This window comes from Pipra filicauda, unplaced genomic scaffold (genome assembly GCF_003945595.2).
Source record: "Pipra filicauda isolate LSUMZ 115617 unplaced genomic scaffold, ASM394559v2 scaffold272_size1030459_pilon, whole genome shotgun sequence".
Classification (NCBI taxonomy): Eukaryota; Metazoa; Chordata; class Aves; order Passeriformes; family Pipridae; genus Pipra; species Pipra filicauda.
Window position 1 is genome coordinate 294,063 of NW_024104390.1, and position 21,040 is coordinate 315,102.

The window sequence follows — 21,040 nt, forward strand, 5'->3', positions numbered from 1 at the left end:
GTTGGCCAGAGCAGCTGTGGCTGCCCCATCCCTGGAAGTGTCCAAGGCTGGGTTGGATGGGGCTTGGAGCAACCTGGGCTAGTGGAAGGTGTCCCTGCCCACAGCAGGGGGTGGAACAAGATGGTCTTAAAGGTCCCTTCCAACCCAAACAAGTCTGTGTTTCTATGATCCGATGACTTCAGTCAGTCAGGCATTGGTCTACTACACTTTCAGCCCCGGATGGTTTGTTTTTGGCAGCATATGGCAGGGAGCTCTGCAATTTCATTTTGGCTTTATCAAGCAGAAGAATCCTCTCTTTCTTTGGTTTCTTGTGTCCCTTGCCAGTGCCTGGCCCTCAAAGACCACATTTGCAGCATTCACTCCCACTATTTGAGGCAGCTTCTCTGATATGCCTTATGGGGTGGGTTGGAGGCTGAAGATCATGAAATGAGACCACATCTGTTGGGTAGGACTAACAGAGCATGTCCAGAGAAGGGTAACCGAGCTGTGCAAGGGTCTGGAGTACAAGTCTGATGAGGAGTGGCTGAGAGAGCTGGGGGTGCTCAGCCCAGAGAAAAGGAGGCTCACAGGTGACCTTCTTGCTGTCTCCAGCTCCATGAAAGGAGAGTGGAGCCAGATGGTGGTCAGGCTCTGCTCCCCAATAACAACTGGCCAGGTGAGAGGAAATGGCCTCAGGTTGCACCAGGGGATGCTTAGGTTGGATATTAGGGAAAATTTCTTTATGGAAAGGGTTGTCCAGCCCTTTCACAGGCTGCCCAGGGCAGTGGTGAAGCCTCCATCCCTGGAAGTGTTAAAAAAATGTGTAGATGTTGGACTTGGGGACGTGGTTTAGTGGGATACCTGGCAGTGCAGGGTTAATTGGTTGCACTTATTGGTCTTAGAGGACTTTTCCAACCTTAATGATTCTGTTATTTTAAATTTCAAGTCCCTGCAGTGCCATCTCCTTTCCCTGCCATTCACCTCTGGCTCAACCAACCCCTCACACACCATCCCCCACTGTCTGAGCCTGGATGGAGTCTTGGGACACTGAGCAGCGTGGAGGTCTACAAGGGCAGCCTGTTAGCAGGGCAGCCTGTTAGCAGGGGAGATCACGGGGATGGGTAAATGCTCCATGAGCCTGGAGGCCTTGAAGAAGCATTACAGGCGAAGAGCATCATTCTTTTGTGTGGCATCCTCCTCTGTCAGGGCGCTTTGAGCAGTAATTACGCTGATATAGCCTGGCTGGGAGAGGGTGCAGTTGATTAGTTTACCACTGTGTCCCTGTCATGGTGATGGTTACAACCTGCTGCTCACCCCCTAAAGGTACTGTGGAGGGGAGATGCTTTTGACTTGCGACTCCTTTGCAACTCCACCCTGTGATTGCCATGTAGGCTTGATGTTCCAAGGTGGCAGTTCTTCCCCACATCCCCCTCCCAGCTCAGTAGCCCTGTTCCCAGCGAGCCAATGGCCAGGTGGCCCTGCGCATTAGCCTGACCTGTCATCCCACTGATTCCCTCCTAGCTAATCCTGGCTGAGCCGGGCTGGGGTGAGCAGGGCTCAGCTGTCAGCCATGGCTGCGCACACCCCGCTGCCCCCCAACCTGCGCCGGGGCTTGGTGGCGTTCAGCGGCTCCCTCTTCATCACCAATAAGACACAGGATAGCGGCACTGCCCACATCTACCAGCCAGGTATGGGCAGTGGGACTCTGCGGAGGGGGATTTGGGGAGGGAGTTATCACCACGAGCATGCTCAGCACATCACCAAAGCACCTGGGTGCCTCAGAGCCAGGAGCACCCCAAGGAGGGGAGCAAAAATAAGAACATTTGCTGCAAAGAGCTGTTTGTGGTACCCAAGGGCTATTGCTCCACTCCATGAGCTGCAAGTGGGGGTCCCTCTGAATAGGGGGACACCAGAGTTGCTGAGCAGCCTGCCCACCCCTGCCCATCCTGCCTAGCCCACGAGGTGCTGGCCAGCCTGCCCCTCCAGGTGATGCTCTACTTCAACGTCTACTACTTCCCCGTCTGGTGCCTGGCTGAGGGAATGATGCTGCAGCTGAAGGTACTGTCCCACGGGGCACATGGGGAGGGGGGAGTTGCTCCTGCCCAGCCTCCCTTGTCATAGGGGAGGAACAGTGAACAGGGGACAGGGGAGCCTCTTCAGAATTAACGGGTCTCCAAAATGGCCTGAGCCCCATGAGACAAGATGGCTCATCTCTGGCTGCCAGAAATGGAAATCATGAACTTTCCAGGCAGGAAAGGCTAAACTGGGAGAGAAAAGTGGGCAGAGCTGAGCACCAGCCTGGCGGAAGCTGGCAGAGAATGGAACACTGGGTATGGGGAGGAGGGCCCAGGCACTGGGCATGGGGTGCAGGGGACAGGGCAAATGGGATGAGAGAAGGGCACAGGTATCTGGGAATTGAGTGCAGGGAATGGTGCACAGGGGATGGGAAACTGGGCATGGACAGCTGGACTGGGGTGCAGGGGCTGGAGCTGACTGGGACAAGGCTGTGCCCCCATTTACAGTACCACCTCCTGCCTTGGCACTACCAGTTCCTGCTGGTCACAGCCTTCCTCATTCTCTCGCTGGCTGAGAGCTCCCGACTCTACCTGGGCTACCTGGGCAATCTCCAGGAGAAGGTAAACACCACCTGCCCTGGCACACAAACCCCTTATACTCAGTGAGGGTCAGCCCAGCTGGGGGAGCTTGATGGCCCCTCACTTGGAACCCAAGTGCCCATCACTGCCCCTTCCTCCTGGAGTTCTGCCTGGAGTTGTCCCAGAAGGGAATGATGGGTGCAGGCAGGACCTGAAGGCAGGAGACAAAGGAGATCCACTCGCCCTCCTGCTGTATCCTTCCTGTGGGTGCAACCCTCCAGCACTGGGTTTGACAGCATCTCACCACATCCGACCACAGCTCTGCGTGGCAAGGACGTCCCCGATACCTGGGTGCCAAGGCTGGCAGTGATGCAGGGAGCTCCTGGGTCACAGAGGGTCCCCCCACCCCACCGCTGCCTCCTTATCCCATCTCAGCAGGTTCTGCTCCTGCAGGTGCCTGAGCTGGCTGGGTTCCTGCTACTCTCCTTCCTGATCCAGCTGCCCCTCCTGCTCTTCCTGCTGACAGACAGCCAGGTCATTCACTTGCCACTGGAGATGCCCATGCACAGCCTGTTCCTGGCCTTCCTCCTCGCCGAGATTGTGGCTGCCTTCCTGGCGCTGAAGACCATGACCAAGCAGCTGGCGGCACAGTTCTACCTGCAGCATTTCCAAGAGGGCAGGAGGGGCCGGCCAGGGGGCACAGGGGGGCAGGCAGCTGAGGTGGGGTGATGCTGCAGGACCCCTCCAAACCATGCAGTCAGTCCCGGTAGGGAACATTAAATGGTGCTTGAACCCACAGACACTGTGTTTTTGAGCCTTGTGGAGTTCAGAGAGCAGTCCCTGGGCACGGACCCGGACAAACCCTGCCCTGCACCAGGCTGATACAGCCCGAGGCAGGTGGGAATGAGGGATCAGCCCCTCTGAAACACTCCGGCTTGCCCCAGGGCTGTGCCTGTCCTTGCTGAGCATCAGCCCTGGCAGGAGGCAGAAACTGGGGGTGCAGAAGCCACTGCACCCCCCAGGAAGTACCAGCTCAGGGCTGGAGCCTTAAACTGGGCTCTTAAATCCTCTCTGAGCTTCCCAGGGATCTCCTGAGGATCTGGGCAGCTCACATGAAGCCATCCCAGCTGGAAGCATGCAGGTGCTGCGAGGTGCGAGAGCAGCATCCCAAAACTTGACAGCCACTCGCAGAGACAGAGCAGAGCCACCTCCCACTTTTGGAACAGCTTTATTCCATTGCATCTCTGGTTTTCATGGGAAATCAAAGCCCACAGCCATCAGAATGTGGAGAAACATAAAGTGCTTTAAGCCTCTTTTGCCCAGCACAGCTCTGCTCCGGCACCAGTTATCAGTGCTGGGAGTGGCAGCTGAGATGGCTTTGTGTTCCAAGAGCCAAGAACTGCTGCTGCTGCTGCCAATGTTTCTCCAGGAAAGGCAGACCTTAACCCCAGCAGTGCACACCTGGGCCAGGACTGGCCCACCTCCACCTGGGCCGCAGCCATGCCCCCATCATGTCTACCTGGAGGTGGCTCCGGAGGGAAGGGTGCTTGTGGTGGAGCATTCCCGATGTCCATAAGCTGAGGCCTCGGGCTTACCTTTAGGGGGGTTTGCCTAAAAAAATGAACAGGGGTAACAGTACAACAGGCACGGGGATGGCCCAGGTGGACCTGCACTGCTCTCCTTGGTCGCATGAGAACAGATTCACTCTCTAAGACTCCCACTCCGCTCCTGATTTGAGATCTGGCATGAGGAACATTCTCCACCAGCAGGATGCTGCAGCCCTGGGGCAGTTCACCAGGAGCTGGTGGATCTCAGTCCTCAGAAGCTCCAAAGACTTGGCCAGAAAAAGCTGGAGATGAACTGAGGCAGGGCTGGCAGCTCTCCTGCTCTGTGGGGGCCTCCCTGTGACTCACTGATTCACCAAGGAAGTGAATTCCCACAGCAGGAATCATGTGAGGCATGAAAATCTGTCACTGAACTGCAGCACAGGATGTGCTTTGAAGAGCTGCCCTCTCTCTGCATGGAGTCCAGCCAGATTCCCTTTGGAAGAAGAATAAGTGTGGAGCTGGGTCACATTTCCAGGTAAGGTCCCCATGGGGACCCCTTGTTGTCCAACAGGAACTGAGGTTGTGATGCAACCTGAGTCCTGGTACCAGCTGCATCCCTCTCCCAGTTCAGACCAGCCATCAAGCCCAAAAGCTGGAGACTAAGAGCTGCTCCACCAGGATCTTCCCAGATCTTGTGAACTGAGTTTTAACCAAGGGGCAGAAAATCATAAAATTATTCACTCCAAAAACCTTCACTCCAACCTTCTCTCTCCCATGTGGTCCCACCCTTACCTCCTCGAACTTCTCCTTCCAATACAGGTCAGCCTTTGCATCCAGGTAGAGCAGAACTAGGTCACAGACCACTGTAGCCTGGAGACAGACAGATGTTGAAGACTGTACGCAGGGAAACTTCCCACTGGAATGTCTAGCCCTCCACCCTGGCTCCCACTGAGCCCTGCAGCTGGCTGTGGGCCAGTGCTGAGGGCAGCGAGCCGGCCCTGCCTCTGGCCAGGTCACCTGCCAACTCCAATGGCTCCTCTCTGACCCAACAGGCTCCCATGAGCTGCACAGGAGGTCAGACAGGATCACCTGGGCTGCAATGGATGGACACAGGGAGTGCTCTTCCAGTGCCCTCACAGCTGTGTATGGACTGGGATGAGCATGTTAGGGACGAAAGAGGGGGCAGGTGGGGGACCTCAGGCTCCCTTCCAGTTACCTGCTGGAAGGGATGAGCCATATAAGGGCTCTATGAGGAGCTGCCCCATCTGGTGACAGGACACCAGGTCACTTTAGAGTCAGGGGAGAAGCAGAGAGAGGAGCTGCTCTCCCCTACCAGCAGCATCCCAGCGATGCTCCTTCCCAGGGCCCACACAAACACCCGGCCTCCGCGAGACATGACCCTGACAGTGCTCAGGATCCCAGTGCTGTCATTACTGCTAATGGTCACAGGGAAACGGGAGCTGACACCCTGCCAGACCATCTCCTGTTCACACTGACTGGCACCCAGGAAGCCTTGTGCCCAGGCAGGCAGGGAAACAACTGATGACCGCAAATCCCAAGCCATGGATTGAAGGAAAAGAGCGTATCTGGAGTACTCACAGCACCAAAGAAGGCAATGCTTGTGCCGAAGCTCACGGCAGTAGGAATGATGCTGAACTTCCCAGCCTGGTGAGAAATAGTGGAGAGGGAAGACAGTGGGTAGAGAGTGATGAGAGGGGTGTGGGCTGTGGGGCGGTGTGCTTAAAGTTGTGTAACATGGAGTCTTTATATGATAAAGAAATGGAGTCTGCTCCCTGATCAGATGGTAATCAGCACCCTTTTTATCCCTTAAAACCATGTGACCTTGTGACCAATGGGGTTGTCTATTTCGGTGCATGTCCCCTGGGCTTCCCTGCCCTTGGTGCGTCCCCTGCACTCCTGGACATGCCTCCTACAAAGTTGGGGTGTGCAGGAGGGATCCAGGAACATTTCTCCATGCCCAACTCTAGGAATTGCTGTTGCACTGACTCCAAGCCCCTTTGGCTGTCAAAGAAGGAACTGACAGCTGGTGACCTAGTGGCAGCAGAAGTTACTGTGACCCACCTGCTCCCCCAGGCATGGCAGGAGCCTCCCTCTTGCTGCAGCTGCCACCCATGGAACCATATTCCAGCAAACATGGCCCTGATGCGATGTGTCCCTCTCTGCTCAAATGAGTCTGGTGGTCTGTGGGGGGAGAGATTTTGGGGTTACAGTCTCTCTCCCAGCTTTCTCTCCTGCTGCTGGACCTGCCCTCACTACCCAGAAGTGGTGCATCCTGTCCTATGATGTGTGCTTGTCCTAGTTAGGACAGCTGAGACCAGTTCATCATGGTGTGGGTGTAACCCAAAACTGTGTATTCTATAGCCTTCCATGCCATTTCCCAGAAATTGTTAGCAGTAGAGGCCTGCAAGATAGGAAGATGTTCCTGTCCTCATACCCTTTTATGGAATTCCCCGCTCTGAGGGAAGGACTGAGCATCCTCACACCCTTTTATGGAATTCCCCGCTCTGAGGGAAGGACTGAGAATTCCTGCCTGAACTGGAGAATATATAAACTTGGAGTTTTGGAACCTTTTTACCACTCGTGGGATCCAGAGGAAGACTGCAGCTCACCGCTCTCAACCAGACTGAGACCACCACCCTCAACTAGACTGCAATCACCACTTTGACCAGACTGCAACAGCACTCTTGACCAGACTGCAACAGCACTCTCACCAACAGGTTTTCCCCTCACTTTTCCTTTGGACTCAGGGGGCCCAAAGAACACCACTCTGTTCATTGCCCCAAGGTGCTGGGTTATATATTTGGGTTTTGTGGATTAAAACCAATTGTTTGTCTGTATAATTGTACTTATTGTATTATTTTATTAAATTGTTATTCTGACTTATAATCTCTCTTTTGAGTTGAGTTCATTTCCCCTGCTGGTTTACCTTTAAACCAGCACAGTGCTTCACCTTCTTCAGGTGCAAAGGGCGCTGCTGAGCATGACAGTCCAGCTGTGGACATCTCTCAGGGTGCCAAGAGCTCTCAGTACAGAATCCTTCTTGCACAGCTGAGCACTGCGTGTCTGTGATGCTGCACAGCGTAGTGTCAGCGATCACAGAATCATGGAATGGTTTGGGTTGGAAGGGGCCTTAAAGATCATCTCATTCCACCCCTCTACCATGGACACAGACACCTTTCACTAGACCAGGTTGCTCCAAGCCCTGTCCAGCCTGGCCTTGGACACTTTCAGGGATGGGGCAGCCACAGCTTCTCTGGCCAACCTGGGCCAGGGCCTCCCCACCCTCACAGGGAAGAATTCCTTCCCAATATCCCATCTAACCCTGCCCTCTGGCAGTGGGAAGCCATTCCTCCTGATCCTGTCACTCCAGGCTGTTGTCCAAACTCCCTCTCTAGCTCTCTTGGAGCCCCTTTAGCCACTGGAAGGGACTCTAAGGTCTCCCTGGAGCCTTCTCTTCTCCAGGTGAACACCCCCAGCTCTCCCAGCCTGGCTCCAGAGCAGAGGGGCTCCAGCCCCAGAACATCTCTGTGGCCTTCTCTGGACTTACTCCAGCAGCTCCACGTTCTTGTTATGTTAGGGACCGCAGAGCTGGAAGCAGCTCTGCAGGTGGAGTCTCACCTGAGCAGGGCAGAGGGGCAGAATCCTCCTCTCATCTACTGCCCATGCTGTGGGAGGAGCCCAGGACACTGGAGGTTTCAGGGCTCTCAGCTCACATGGCTGGGCCATGTCTAGCCATGATCATGCCCACACCTTTTGTCCCTGAGGGTACAATTAATCAAAAGGGGATTAATTGTCCAGGTTCAGAAGAGTTCAGGTTGTCCTTTGGCAGGGTGCTTCCCCCTCAAGACCCTCAGAGATGCCCATAAACCCAGACCAGCTCACCTTGCCTACACAACATTTCACAGCCCCTGTGTCAGACCCTCAGGGAGGGAAGCCTCCCTGCTCAGGGAATAACCAAGAGGTTTTTCTTTAAATGAAAGAGATAATTTTCTCCCACTCTACTTGGAAAACTCTGGGAAGAGGTGAAGAGCTCACCAGGATGGGAAGAAGCAACAGCAGCAGGAAGCCACAGGGGTGGTTGCAGGAGAGCAGTGGGGAGTGGTGCGAGGAGTCAGCCCTGGGGGCTGCCGGGGCTGCGCAGGACATGGTACCTGGCCGTGCACGGAGATGTCAAAGCGGAGGCCATAAAGCTTCAGCAGGTTCCGGTAGAGCTGCCGCTGGGAGCCCCAGTAGTAAGAAGCAGTTCTGTGGGAGACATTGGACACACCTCAGAAAGCAGTGAGGGAAGTGGGCTGCCAGTGCCAAAGAATTGCTGGGGCTACCGTGTACCTGTGCACACCTGGTATCCTCCAGGTTGGGACCTGGGTGATACACGTGTTGCCACGACTCGCTGGCTGGCATCAGCAGTGGGGCATCTGCATCCCCTCAGCACCCAGTCTGGGAAAACACAGCTCCCAGTGCACCCAGTTCAGGTGTGGACAGCCAGAGAACCCTGCCTCAGGGAAGTAATGCCATGCATAGCTGCAAACACAGCAGATCTGCCATAGCATCCTGGTACTAACAGGCCCTACCCTGATTTACCATTTCCTATCGTCTTGGAATCACAGAACCATTCAGGTTGAAAAGCCCTCTAAGATCATCAAGTCCAACCCTTAACCCAGCACCACCATGTTCTCCACTAACCCACATCCCCAAGTGCCACAACAGCCTTTAAATCCCTCCAGGGATGGCAAATCCACCACCACCCTGGGCAGCCTCTGCCGGGCTGGACAGCCCTTTTTGTGAAGAAATTTTCCCAAATACCCAATCTAAACCTCCTTTAGTACAACTTGAGGCTGTTTCCTCTCGTCCTGTCTATTGTTACTTGGGAGCAGAGCCCAACCCTCACCTGGCTCCACCCTCCCATCAGAGAGTTGTAGAGAGTGAGAATGTCCCCCCTGAGCCTCCTTTTCTCCAGGCTGAGCCCCTTCAGCACCCTCAGCCGCTCCTCATCAGACTTGTGCTCCAGACCTTTCCACAGCTCTCCTGCCCACCTCTGGACATGCTTCAGCCCCTCAATGTCTTTCTTGACAGGAGGAGAGTCACTGCCCTGGTCCTGCTGCCACACCATTGCTGGTACAGTCCAGGTGTCCTTGGCCTTACCAACCTGGGCTCACGTTCACCTCCAGGTCCTTTTCTGCCTGCAGCTTTCCAGCCACTCTGCCCCCAGCCTGTAGCATTCCATGGCGCTTTTGTTGCCCAAATGCAGGACCCGGTACTTGGCCTTGTTGAACCTCATACCACTGGCCTCACCCCATGGATCCAGCTTGTCCAGATCCCTCTGCAGAGCCTCCTGCCCTCCAGCAGACCAACACTCCCACCCAGACTGGTGAACCGAGTGAAGGTGAGTTTGCAAATGACACCTGCAAACTGTGCCCCATCAGAGCACCCATCAGAACTGAGATCTCAAATGACTGCAGTGTGCTCATCCCACAGCCCCATGTGGCCACTGTCCCAGCATCCTCACCTGAAATTGTACCTTGTGTCCTGCAGGCTGAAGAAATACTGTGGTTGGCACTGGGCAGCAGGGTGGTCCAGGTCGCAGTCCCACTTGATGAGAACTCCAATGCTCCCCCCCTGCAAAACACATTTTACTCCAGGAGAAGCACGGGATCAGAAACTGGCTGAGTTCTTTACTGTTCAGACATTCCTAGATCATACATTCCCTTAGCATTTCAGGGTCAGTCCTGTCCTCTGCCTCTTGCTCACATCCTTGGGGAATTTTGAGTCATCTTCCATACTTCTATAAAAACCAAGTACCAGCAGTGCGAGGTCTCCGAAGTGCTCTCCAGCTGCCTCCACCATGTTACGTACACGGAACACAGGACAGGAGGGATTGAAGACTGGATCATATGTGCAGCTCTTGAAATAGCTGGGGTCACTGGTTTGTAAAGTGTTGCACCTGAGACAGCAGGGGCGGGGGGACAGAGTGTGGGAGGTCATAGAGCCTGTCTGTGGGACTGAAAAGGGGACCCTCCTGCTGGAGTGAGCCCCCCAGTGCTCTCAGTGGGGGGAAAGTCATTGCCTTGCCTAAAGCCTCAGATGGAGAGAGGGTGGAGTAAAACCATCCCAGAGGAATCACAGAGAGTATTCATCTTTCATAGCATCTCCCATAGCCTTCCCCTGTACCTCCCCGTGTTTCTTCTTTCTCCCCCAGCACCCAGCTCCCACTCAGCTCGACTCAGTGCTCCAGGGGTGACAGCAGGGACAGTTCAGCTGCCCCACACTGCATCTTCTGCCAGGGTAAGGCAGCACAGTCAGCATGCCTGGGGCTGCGAGGCCAGTGCAGCCCTTTACCCGGCTTCTGTGAAACCACTTTGCAAGGACTAAGGCAAAAATATCAGTCTCACTCCCTGGATGGCCTAGTCCAGCTTTCTGCAGTGTCTACATGGGCATGACCAGTCCCTCTCTCTGAGTTGTCCCCATCCCACTGCTTTTACAGCTGCACACATAGGGTGTTCACCTGAACATCCATCCTGCCTGTAACTGCCCAGCACCACCTGTCCTGGGTGGCACATGGCTTCACATAGCCTCAGGTGCTCAGCCCCACGACAGGTAGGCTCAGTGCTGAGGCTGGACCAGGCTCAGGCTGGCTGGGAAGCACCGTACTTACTTGGAGAAGTTAAATTTGGTGAAGTGGACAGTGTTTTTTATAAAGAGAGTGAAATTCTCTGCCTCAGCCAGAAGAGGTTTCCTGGAAAACAACCACCAATGAACTCAAGTCTTGCACAGTGGTCAAGGCACAGCCCCATTCCCCAAGCTCCACAGTCTCATCCGCAATCCCAAAATTTTGGCCACAATGGACAGCAGCAAGAAACGCTCTTGCGTAAAGTTCTCTGACCTTAACTGACTGGGAGACTGATGTCAAAGGTCTCCCTGAACACAGCTGCCCTTGGGCGAGTCTCAGGGTCAGGCTCCTGGTTAGACAGAGGGAAGAAATCAAAGCTCCCAATACCTGCTATCCCCTTATCTGTGATTACCTGGGCAGGGTACTGTTCTCCACAGGACACCAGCCATAGATCTCACAGGTGGAACGGGTGGCATTGAACATCACACATTTCCCAGTTTTTATCCCTAAAAATGAGAGAATGTAAGATAGGCTGAGAGAGTTGGGGTTCATCAGCCTGGAGAAGAGAAGGCTCCAGGGAGACCTTAGAGCCTCTTCCAGTGCCTAAATGGGCTCCAAGAAAGCTGGAGAGGGACTTGGGACAACAGTCTGGAATGACAGGACAAGGGGGAATGGCTTCCCACTGCCATAGGGCAGGGTTAGATGGGATATTCTCCCCTGTGAGGGTGGTGAGGCCCCGGCACAGGCTGACCAGAGCAGTTGTGGCTGCCCCATCTCTGGAAGTGTTCAAGGCCAGGTTGGATGGAGCTTGGAGCAACCTGGGCTAGTGTCCCTGCCATGGCAGGAGAGTGGGACTGGATGAGCTTTAAGTTCTCTTTCAACCCAAACCATTCTAGCATTTTATGTTTATTAAGCAAAACTCCCAGTACCATTGCCATGAACCACAGGGTTTCCCATGGGACAATCTGCATCTTCTGTGCACATCGCGTCAAGGACAGAGGGGCTCTGGGAGGGACAAGAGACAAGTGCTGTCATTGTGCTGTGCAGCCACCTGAGGCCATGCTGTCACTCACCCCCATTGCTGTGCCTCTACTCCTGTTTCTCCAAGCACTTCCCAAACAGTTAAAGACCATTCACCATGTCCAGACCCTGGACAGCCTCCAGCCAATGAGGAGAGAGGCATGTCTGAGGGACAATCCTTCCCGCCTGTCTCCATGCTATTGGGAGCACATGTCTCCTGCTCCTCAGAGGCAGAGGAATTCTCCAGAGCTAACTCAGACCTTTCAGCTGGAACTGGGAACCAGCATGAGGGCCTCAATGACTGAGCCCATTAAGCACCTTGTAAAGCACCACAACAAATGACCTGGGGAAGAGCTTAGTAGACCTAAATCCAGCATAACACAAGTTTTACAAGAGACAGGGAAAGCTTCACCCTCACTCTGGACCTACCTGGTTCCCAGGAGCAGTAAAAACCTCTTATTCAAACACAGAGAGATGATGGCAGGTGGGGGAATACCACTAACACCTTCTCCAGCTACCCCAGGCCATGGCAGGAGTCACTAGCCCATTAGAAACCCACCTCCCCAAGACCCAGGGGGCACAGAGGCTCAAATGCAGGCAGGAAACCCCCAGTTATGGAGTCAGAAGAAGTGGGGGTCTGTCCAGGCCTTCCCAGGGCTGCCACAGGACAGCCTCAGCCTCTTGTTTAGGTGTGAAACCCACTAACGTGAGCTAAGAGGAGCAGCACCTTTGGGCTGGGTGGGGGCTCGCTGCCTAGGGGTATAGAGTCATTATGGGATGCAGGAGAACATTTGGGTATTGCACAGGTGTTTTAGGGGATGGATTGTTTAGGGAAGGAAGAGAAGGCATGGAAAGGAGGGAACTAGGTGGTCTGAAAAGGAACAAACATTGGAAAATAGAGGGATAAAAGGATGCAAGGAGTAACTGCGTGTACAGCTGCTAAAACAGCTCGGCTTGTGTTTGATGCTGCTTCTGGCCCTAGACACACTGATCTGCCAGCACTGAATACTTTGGTCATCAAGAACAGTCAGAGAATATTCAGACTGCTCTAACTCCCCGCAAAGCCAAAAGCTGTCACTGCTAAATCTTCAAAGCTTTTCAAATATGAATGTCACCTACAGCCTCAAAGCCAGAACCTGGGGAGATCAGCATGGGGTGCAGGCTGGGACAGGCACCCACACACACTCCAGCACTGGAACGGGACGAAATCCTCTGCTCTCTGTGCCCTTGGCTTGCACACTGCAAAACTAGCACCGAGAGATGCCTGTGGCTGCCTGTGAGAGCCCTAAAATGCCCTACAGCACTTGTCTTCCTCCCTGTCAGGACTTCAGGGGTTGTCAGCATTTTAAAGATGGATCATTAGTGCCATTTTCCCTGTCCCAAAACCAGGGTTGCTCCTCCTCTCCCACAGCATCTGGCCACAGCAGGAGCTGAAGGGACCATTAGGACAATCAGTGCTTGGCTCAGGCACAAGGTGCCAGGAGCGGCTCAGCTTAAAGGACACTTGCTCCCATCTACCAAGCCAGGTCCAGCCTGGGAGAGCTCAGCGGAGGGAGCTGGCCTGACCCCAGTCTTAAAGGGAAGACTTCTCTCAGAGAACATATACCACTAAGTGTTGGCTGGCTGGGAAACCACCTAGACCTTGTGTTTTGTTCCTCCTAAAAACAGGATGCTAAGATGGATATTAGTCCTGCAGCAAGGAGTTATCAAGAAAACATGACACAGGTGTCCATGGACTGTGTGTCAAAGTATCCCCTTGTTCGAGGGCAGTAGAAAGCCTGGAATGGTCATACAGTGCCACCACCCAAGGAGCCCAGAGCTGGTGAGGCCCCAAGTGTCCTTTGTCCTGGTCACCACAAGCAGTTCTGGCCAGAGAGCATGGATATACACCTTGGCTCATGCAGGCATGACAGAGCAAGTGCAGATGAGCATGGAAGAGCTATGGAGCAGTGCGAATGAGGGGAATCAGGTTTGTTGGGAATATAAATCCATTTTCCCCTTTTATCTGGTCTTCCTCTGGGTTCCACCGAGGAGCAGGACAGGTGGCTCCATCCACCACCCCCTGGGGGCCGGGCTGGGGCAGCCCTGGCACTCACCTCGGGACAGGTGCCCTGGGCCTGCTGGGCTGTGGCAATGAAATTGGTCACCAGAAAAAGCACATTTTCTCCCTGGGAAGCAAGAAGGTACCATCAGTGAGGAGGGTGACACCAGGGTGGGTCCAGGGGATATCCTGTGACACTGTTACCGGGAGGAACAGGCAGTAATGGCCACGTTTGGGCTTTGGGAGGCCAATGGTACCGGCGGCGTTCCCTTGCCAAGGGGATTGACCTCCTATGTGCCCCCCCCTGCCCCCGCCCGGGGCCCGGCCGTACCTGCGGGGGCCAGGTGAGATCCGCCGCGTCCCAGAGCCGCCGGCCCGCGGCCCCGGCGGGAGCCGCCCCCTTCACCTTGGTGACTACGGCGACACGCGGGGCCGCGTCGCGCTCCTGGTACCCCTTCCGCAGCAGCAGCACCCACCTTCCGGGGGGAGGGGGGGGGGGGGCGGACGCTGAGGGACCCCCGGCCGCCCCCCGAGGGCAGGGGCAGGCATCCCTACCCCAGCAGGAACCCCCGGCCGCCCCCCGAGGGCAGGGGCGGGGAGGTCCCTACCCCAGCAGGAACCCCCGGCCGCCCCCCGAGGGCAGGGGCAGGCATCCCTACCCCAGCAGGTAGCCCAGCGCGCTCAGCTGCAGCAGCCGGTGCAGGAGCCCCACCCGCCGGTTCCGCGTCAGCGAGAACTTGGCCGTCTTGTAGTCGAGCAGGAGCCCGCAGGGCGAGCCCGGCATGGCGGCACGGAGGGGGAAAGGCGGGCACGGAGCGGGGACAGAGGCCACGGGGTGCGGGGTTGGCGAACACCCGCGAGGAACTGAGGACTCGGCGGGTGGGGGCACCCCCGGCACTGCGGCTCGGCCCGCCCCCGTTGCCATGGCAGCGGCGCGGCCCGGCCGGAGATGGCGGCGGGCGGAGTGGGCCGCAACGAGCTGGGCGGGCCGTCCCCTCCGTCACCCTGAGCCCGAACCACAGCCACACAGTCACTGAGGGGTCTGGGTTGGAAGGAACCGTAAAGCCCATCCAGCCGCACCCCCTGCCACAGGGAGGGACACTTTCCGCTAGACCAGGTTGTGTTTTATAATCACAAGGTCATGGCCATGCTTCTGTTTAACTGTAAATATTTTTGAAATTAGAATTCCCACTGACAGAGAGCAGGATTCTGGGAGCAATACAGGCTTCAATGTCAAGGTCAGGATTCAGAGCATCTGTAAGTAAACTAAAGGGGCACTTTCTCTGGGTGTACTCACGGACTGCCGCATAGAAGTGATGCCCGGAGAGGTACATTGTGGGGCACAGTGGGCCACAACCTTTTCCATTTCCTCTGCATCATGAATAGTGACAGCAGAAGTATTTTTCATCATTTTTATGGGAAGATAAATTAATCCTTTAGCAACATAAATTAAACTATATCCAGTCTTGTCTTTCCTAGCAAAGCTTGAAATTATTTTTGAAGGGGAATCTTGTACTTATGTACACCCTTGTCAGCCTGTGTTTGGGGACTCCCTTTGCTAGTGACTTTGACTATTTCTTTTCTTGTTGGTCTCAACCTTGTTACTGCATAGTGCTCTTTTCCTTTGGCTCCTGACTTTAAGCAGCTGTTATTTAATTCTACACCCTTGTGTTCATAGCACTCCTGTGTGGTGAGATGAAACTCAGCTACTGCTCCCTGGGCCTTTGTCAGCACGGGTGTCACCAGGCTCACTTGTGCTGTGATGAACTCCCCATCCATTCCTCTGGACTCTCCACTTGTGCAGAACATGCCTAGGGAGGTCATGGCTCATCCCTCACCTTTCAACCTTTAGGCTTCTCTCCTTCTTGCACCTTCCTGTCACAGACTTCACCTTCTCCATCTACGGCTGTCCTTGGGCAACCCCAGACGTGTATCTCCAAGAGGAAGATTCACAAATCTCCCTACTCCTGGTCTCACCCTGCAGCTGTGCTCCAAATCTCTCTACTTCCAGCACTGTCTGTGATGGGCACTCTCATAGTTTGAAATTGGCCCCCCCTGAGAAGCTGGGGGGCTCAGAGGTGATTGAGTGCCAGGGCAGTGTTCCCTGGAGAGCCAATCACCACTCATGTTGTTTGCTTCTGCTCAAAACCATATATCACAGCACCGGAAGCTGTTGGCAAGTTCTGTCTTGGTTGTTTTGCTGTTGGTGTCTGCTGCGGGTAGGTGGACAAGGCCGGGGGGTGGCTGGGCTCCCTCTCTTCCCCCTCCGGGGGGGAGAGGGGAGCCCTGCAACCCCCCAGCTCAGCCTTTGGCTAGAATTATTAGAGTCAGCATTTGGAGTGTGTGCTGTGAAGGAAGAGATTCACAGCACCTGAGGTAAGAGGAGAGAGGCAGGCTTTGCAGCCGAGCCCTCTTCCCCCTCCTTTTCTGCAGTGAAGCTGTAGAGGGGGGGCTTTTTCTTTCCCTCCACTGTAAGTGGAGGAGAGGCTCAGAATTGAAGCTGAGCTAAGAGAGTGGGCCGTGGAGGTAGGCCCAGCACTCGGGAGAAGAGTCCCAGATGAAATTGGAGACGAGCCCAGAGCTCGAGGGTTGCCTGCCGAAGCTGACCGGGGGCAGCCGAGAACTGATGTGGAGGAATGAAGATTCCAGGATGTGGACGCTTGATAAACTAAGCTACACTACAGCAGCTTACGAACTGAGGTGAGACACCGAGAGGGAGGAATCACCAGCAACAGAAGAGCAAGGACTCAAAGCTATCTTCTCAGACTTCACGAGGAGGAGAGACTACAACAAACAACTGCTGGAACTTGGTGAGGGGGGAGTGTTCAGGAGCTCAGAACACTCCCACAGCAAAAGACTGTGTTACATGTCAGCCTTAAAGGCTGCTCCTGGACTAAAGTTAAAGGAGGGGCTTGAAAGGACTGACTGATAGTAATGTAATATATATATATAGTTGCCTTTAGTTTGTATAGTATTTATTTGTGTAAATAAATGTATATACTTCCCCCTTCCCCTACAGAAGCCTCTGGCCTGAAAGGTTCTCTCCAGTGTTAGGATAAATTGTTGAGAAGGGGTGGGGGAAGCCTAAAAATTGGATTTTAGATTTCTAATGTGGCTCAAACTGCCACAGGCGCAAACTCAGAAAGGAAGATACTGAATTTTTTCTCTTCCTTGCCACACCTCGTGCTGTCTGCCAGATCCATGTTCTCCCTGGTTTGTGTCTTTCGTGCAAAATTCAACGTCCTCTCCATCCACTCCCTTACAACCCTCAATCCTCATGCATCTCACCCGCTATAGCTTCCTCCTTGAACATCCTCCATGTCTTCAGTGGGCTTCTCTGGCTCACAAGAAAGACAACAACCTTAATCCTCATCGCTTCTGGCCATCAGCTGTTCACTTGGCATCCTTCCCAGTTTCATTCTGCTTTTTTTCCTTATGTTTACCTTTGGAGGCTGCAGTGGCTGCTTGTCTCCACTCCTGTCCGCCCCACCTCCTGTTCCTTTCACAGTCCAACAGTTCTCCCAAGTCTGGTATTCAAGCCTGGCAATGTTTTCCTTTTCTTCTGTGCTGGTTGAACCCTCATTTCTTTCCTGCCCCACTGGAAACTTGCAGAACACTTGCTGAGGAAACCTATTCTGATTTCCAGGGGCTCTGGGAGGGGTTAAAGAGAGCAGAGCTGGCTGCTCTGCCAGCAGAAACAGCTGGCGGGAGGCTGTGGGAGCTGCCTGGTGCTCATGTTGGCTTTCAGGCTTTGTTAGGCTGGAGAAGGAGCTGGGCAGCCACAGCTGCATGCAGGAGCAGCAGCCCCCAGCTTTGTCATGGCGATTGGATTTTCAGTCTTTGCTATGTTGGCAACCCGAGGTCAGAGAACACAGATGATTCGCTGGCAGCTTCTGCTTTGAGTTTGTGGTAAATGAGGTAGAAAAAGAAATAATATGTTGTAGTTCTAATTGCCTAGAGGTAATAGAGACAGTTGCAGAGAAACAGTTGAACTAACTCAATCTTCCTTTTAAACTCAATACTTTTAACTCTTAAACTGTTTGGTTTCATGTATTTTTTTCTTCAGGAAAATTTTTGGAACAGCAATAGCAGAAAACACTGGATTAAAGAAACTTAAAATCAACTAGAACCATTTCCATAGTCAAGGGCAGCTGCCTTGGCCAAAGGCTTGGAGGTGGAAATTGTTTTCACTCCTGTTTTTAAACTCTGAGAGCTCATATGAAGCTCATCTGTTTAAACAAGTGGGAATGCCATGATGTGCTGTTGGCCTTGTGCCTGTCCAAGAGCCATCAATGACCCAGGATCATACAGACCTTGGAACTAAGAGAGAAAAATCATCCAGTGTGTTGACATATTGCCTTTCTCTGTTTCTAGTTTTTCCTTTTTTAGAGTCAAAATTACTATAATGAATGTTTTGAATTATTTAATTTCTAACTGATACATGAATACAGAAATTGTTTTGTAGTCTATATACAGTTCTTATTCTATTAAAATTTTACTCATTAAAATAAGAAACATTTTTTCCAGCCTCTCAGGCTGAAAGGGGCTACTGAGGTTAGTGGTTAGTGGTGAGTTGGCAGTGCTGGGTTAATGATTGGACTCGATCTTACAGGTGTTTTCCAACCTAAATGATTCTGCGATTCTATAAGATTTATCTTCTTTATTTGAAAATAATGCTATGATTTACCTAGTGAAGTTTGTCCAATAAATGTGTAAATCATTTTATAGTTACATATCCAGTAAATCAAGCCTGTACCTTGGACTCACATCTCTCTGTCCACACCATTTGGAGGGGTCTTTTGCGTGTTGTCAGGTCTGTTAATCTAGGCTGTCTCTGTCAGAATCATCCTGCCACCCCCTCGATCTCCAGATGAAAACTGCATGTATTGAACACAGAAGCTTTATGGGCCTTGATTTAAATCAGTGTAAGTACTTATGTTTTAAAATACTTGCTCACCATTTATTGTTTCTGTTATGTCCTTTGCCCCTAGTCCTTCCTGTGCTGTCCAAAGAAGAGATGCAAATTAAAGTCCTATGAAAAAATACACCAAGGAGAAGATCCACTTGGCTCTGCCTTGACACACATGGATTCATTAGTCACTGAAGTCAGAGCTGGGTGGTTTTAGGCTCAATATACCTATCAGCATACCATTTAGGAACCTAAAAACACCAGGTAAGCCAGCAGTGTTTTACAGGGCGATGTCCCTGGATGTTGAGCATCCAGTTCTCCTGTGGGTTTGATGAGGTCAGGAGGTGGCTGAGGGAAAAGGAGCGCATGCCTGCTCCGTGCACAGGTGGGATCTGCCCTCCATAAGGGCTGCCGGGAGAAGTGGGAGCAGGCAGCTGGAGCAGGTTTTGTGTGGGAAGTTGGAGGGATTTGATGTGCTTTGGCAGCTGCTGCAAAAGGTTGTGGGGAATTAACATGGAGAGTTACACTGAGAACTGTAGTTCTGTTATACCAGTTATTCCCAATTTTGCTGGTGATCTCCCCTGCTGGAATCTCAGTTCCTCTTTCCACAAACTCAGTTGTGTTCTCTTTAAGTTGCAATAACTCAACAGAATATTTTTTGAGTCCCCTGTTCATGAGGGACTCAATGGTTCCAGTACTGAGCCTTTTTTTCTGGTCCAAGTGTCAATTCCATATTTTTCCTTTTTATTTTCTTTACGTAAATTGCCAGGTAGCAGTTGGATGCCTCTTGAAGGTGCTATAGCACACCAGCACTGCTGCCTCTTTCCAGGCTCCTCTCTCCATTAAAGCACAGAGGTTACACAAATCCATATTGATTGCCACTAATGGTATTTTTTTCCTGAATTCTTGAGCAGCTCTCACTTTGCTCAGTGGCCTTTTGAGGCCTTGACTCTCCTTGCTGCCCATCACTTAGAATATCTGCCAGCTTGTTTTGCTGCAGCACTCTGGGACTGCTCCAGCTGCCTGTTTCTGGAAAATGAGCATTATTACTCCAGGGAAGCTCACTGCCTGATTCCACGTGAAACTCCTCTGGTGTAAGTTACATAGGTGATCACAAAGTTTTAGCTGTAGAAGCTACTAACAAGTGTGTTTGGAGTCAGGGCTAGGCAGCAATCCTGCAGTGTGGCTCCAGCTGCTCCCCACACACAGAAAAGGGGTTTTTTGTGCTTTCTGAGCATTTTTCTTGAGGACTTTCATGTCCTTTAGGATATCAAGCATGCTGCCATGCCCAGAGGCGCCTTGGCTCTTGTCCCAGCAAGGATTGAAACCCACAGTGCTGCCCTAAAATGCTTCCAGTCTAGCAAGGGAAGCATGGGATCATGAGAAATCAGCCATCCTGGCTCCAGAGGAACTGCAACCCCTTCCCTCTGATGGACGACTGATGTTTCCTAACCTCAGACCAAGCTGTCATTGCCTCAAGAAGTGTTTCTGATCTCTTGCCTAAATCTCCCTCATGACAGTTGCAGTCCGTTGCTTCATGCTGTGTCTCCTGTGCACATGGGGAAGATTTGTTCTCCTTTTATAGAATCTGTAAGGTTGGAAAAGACTTCTAAGATCACTGAGACTGGTGTGTGCAGTTTTGTGTCTGCGTGGTGTGTTACATGTGGGGAAATGGGCTTTTCCTTCTTTGTTCCCAAAGTGAATGCAGTGGATGCATCTGCTGTTGGAACCGAGTCTGCCACCGGGACAGGCCTGCACATTCCTGCTCCTTACAAAGTGTGGTGAGTCAGAGAAGAGCCGTGGCCCCAGAGCAGCCTGGCTGCCGGGACTGCTGAGACACAGCACAAAAATTCCCGGAATGATTTGTGGACCCGCGTGCTTGAGCACCTGCGCGTCGTGGAGGGATGAGGGGAAAACAAGACCATCTTGGTCTGTGCCATCTTTTAATGCTCTGCCATTCCCCGGCCGGCAGTAGGAACAAGATAGACCGCTACTGGTAGTGTGATGCTTACCTCATCCTGAGGCTGTGTCTGCAGGAGGAGGAGGAGGAGGAGGGGAGAATGGCAGGGATAATGAGAGGATTACTTACAGCCAGCCTCACCGAGCCGCTCGTCAGTGCTGCTTTCAGAGCCGGGGCGGGGGGGGGTGGGGAACGGGGAGGGATAGTTTAGGAATGTGAGGATGGGAAGTGGTTTAATTAGGACATGGAGCTGCTCTGTCCTGAGTGCCAGTCCACCACTCCCTTCCAGTGCTCGGGGCTCCCCTCCTCCTCCCTCCAGCACAGACAGGGCTCAGCTATGCAAGTGCATCAGTGACTGCTTA

The 21,040-nt window shown here is 53.1% G+C and overlaps 2 protein-coding genes and 1 long non-coding RNA gene across 5 annotated transcripts; 2 read left to right on the top strand and 1 right to left on the bottom strand.

Moving 5' to 3' along the window:
• The first annotated feature begins 771 nt into the window (after positions 1 to 771).
• Positions 772 to 6,619, top strand: LOC113992673 (transmembrane protein 17B-like). Its single transcript, XM_027730224.2, has 4 exons — positions 772 to 1,667; positions 1,934 to 2,037; positions 2,502 to 2,615; positions 3,027 to 6,619. Exons 1-4 carry the CDS (start codon positions 1,550 to 1,552, stop codon positions 3,300 to 3,302), a joined length of 612 nt encoding a protein of 203 aa, XP_027586025.1. The 5' UTR covers positions 772 to 1,549; the 3' UTR covers positions 3,303 to 6,619.
• P2RX6 (purinergic receptor P2X 6) lies at positions 3,785 to 14,593 on the bottom strand. Of its 2 annotated transcripts, XM_027730222.1 has the most exons (12): positions 14,469 to 14,593; positions 14,141 to 14,285; positions 13,865 to 13,936; positions 11,678 to 11,753; positions 11,161 to 11,254; positions 10,794 to 10,874; positions 9,941 to 10,082; positions 9,648 to 9,757; positions 8,293 to 8,386; positions 5,720 to 5,785; positions 4,913 to 4,990; positions 3,785 to 4,184 (listed from the first exon to the last, which is right to left on the bottom strand). In XM_027730222.1, the coding sequence occupies exons 1-12, from the start codon at positions 14,591 to 14,593 to the stop codon at positions 4,089 to 4,091; spliced, it is 1,179 nt and encodes a 392-aa protein (XP_027586023.1). In that variant the 3' UTR covers positions 3,785 to 4,088. The 2 variants fall into 2 exon arrangements, with proteins under 2 accessions (XP_027586023.1, XP_027586021.1); XM_027730220.2 differs by having other exon boundaries at positions 4,092 to 4,990.
• Positions 14,426 to 20,340, top strand: LOC113992674. 2 transcript variants are annotated; one of them, XR_003542304.2, is made up of 3 exons: positions 14,426 to 15,066; positions 18,801 to 18,982; positions 19,985 to 20,340. It is a non-coding gene; the product is annotated as an uncharacterized LOC113992674 (long non-coding RNA). The 2 variants fall into 2 exon arrangements; XR_003542303.2 differs by having other exon boundaries at positions 14,427 to 14,926.
• The last annotated feature ends 700 nt before the right edge of the window (positions 20,341 to 21,040 follow it).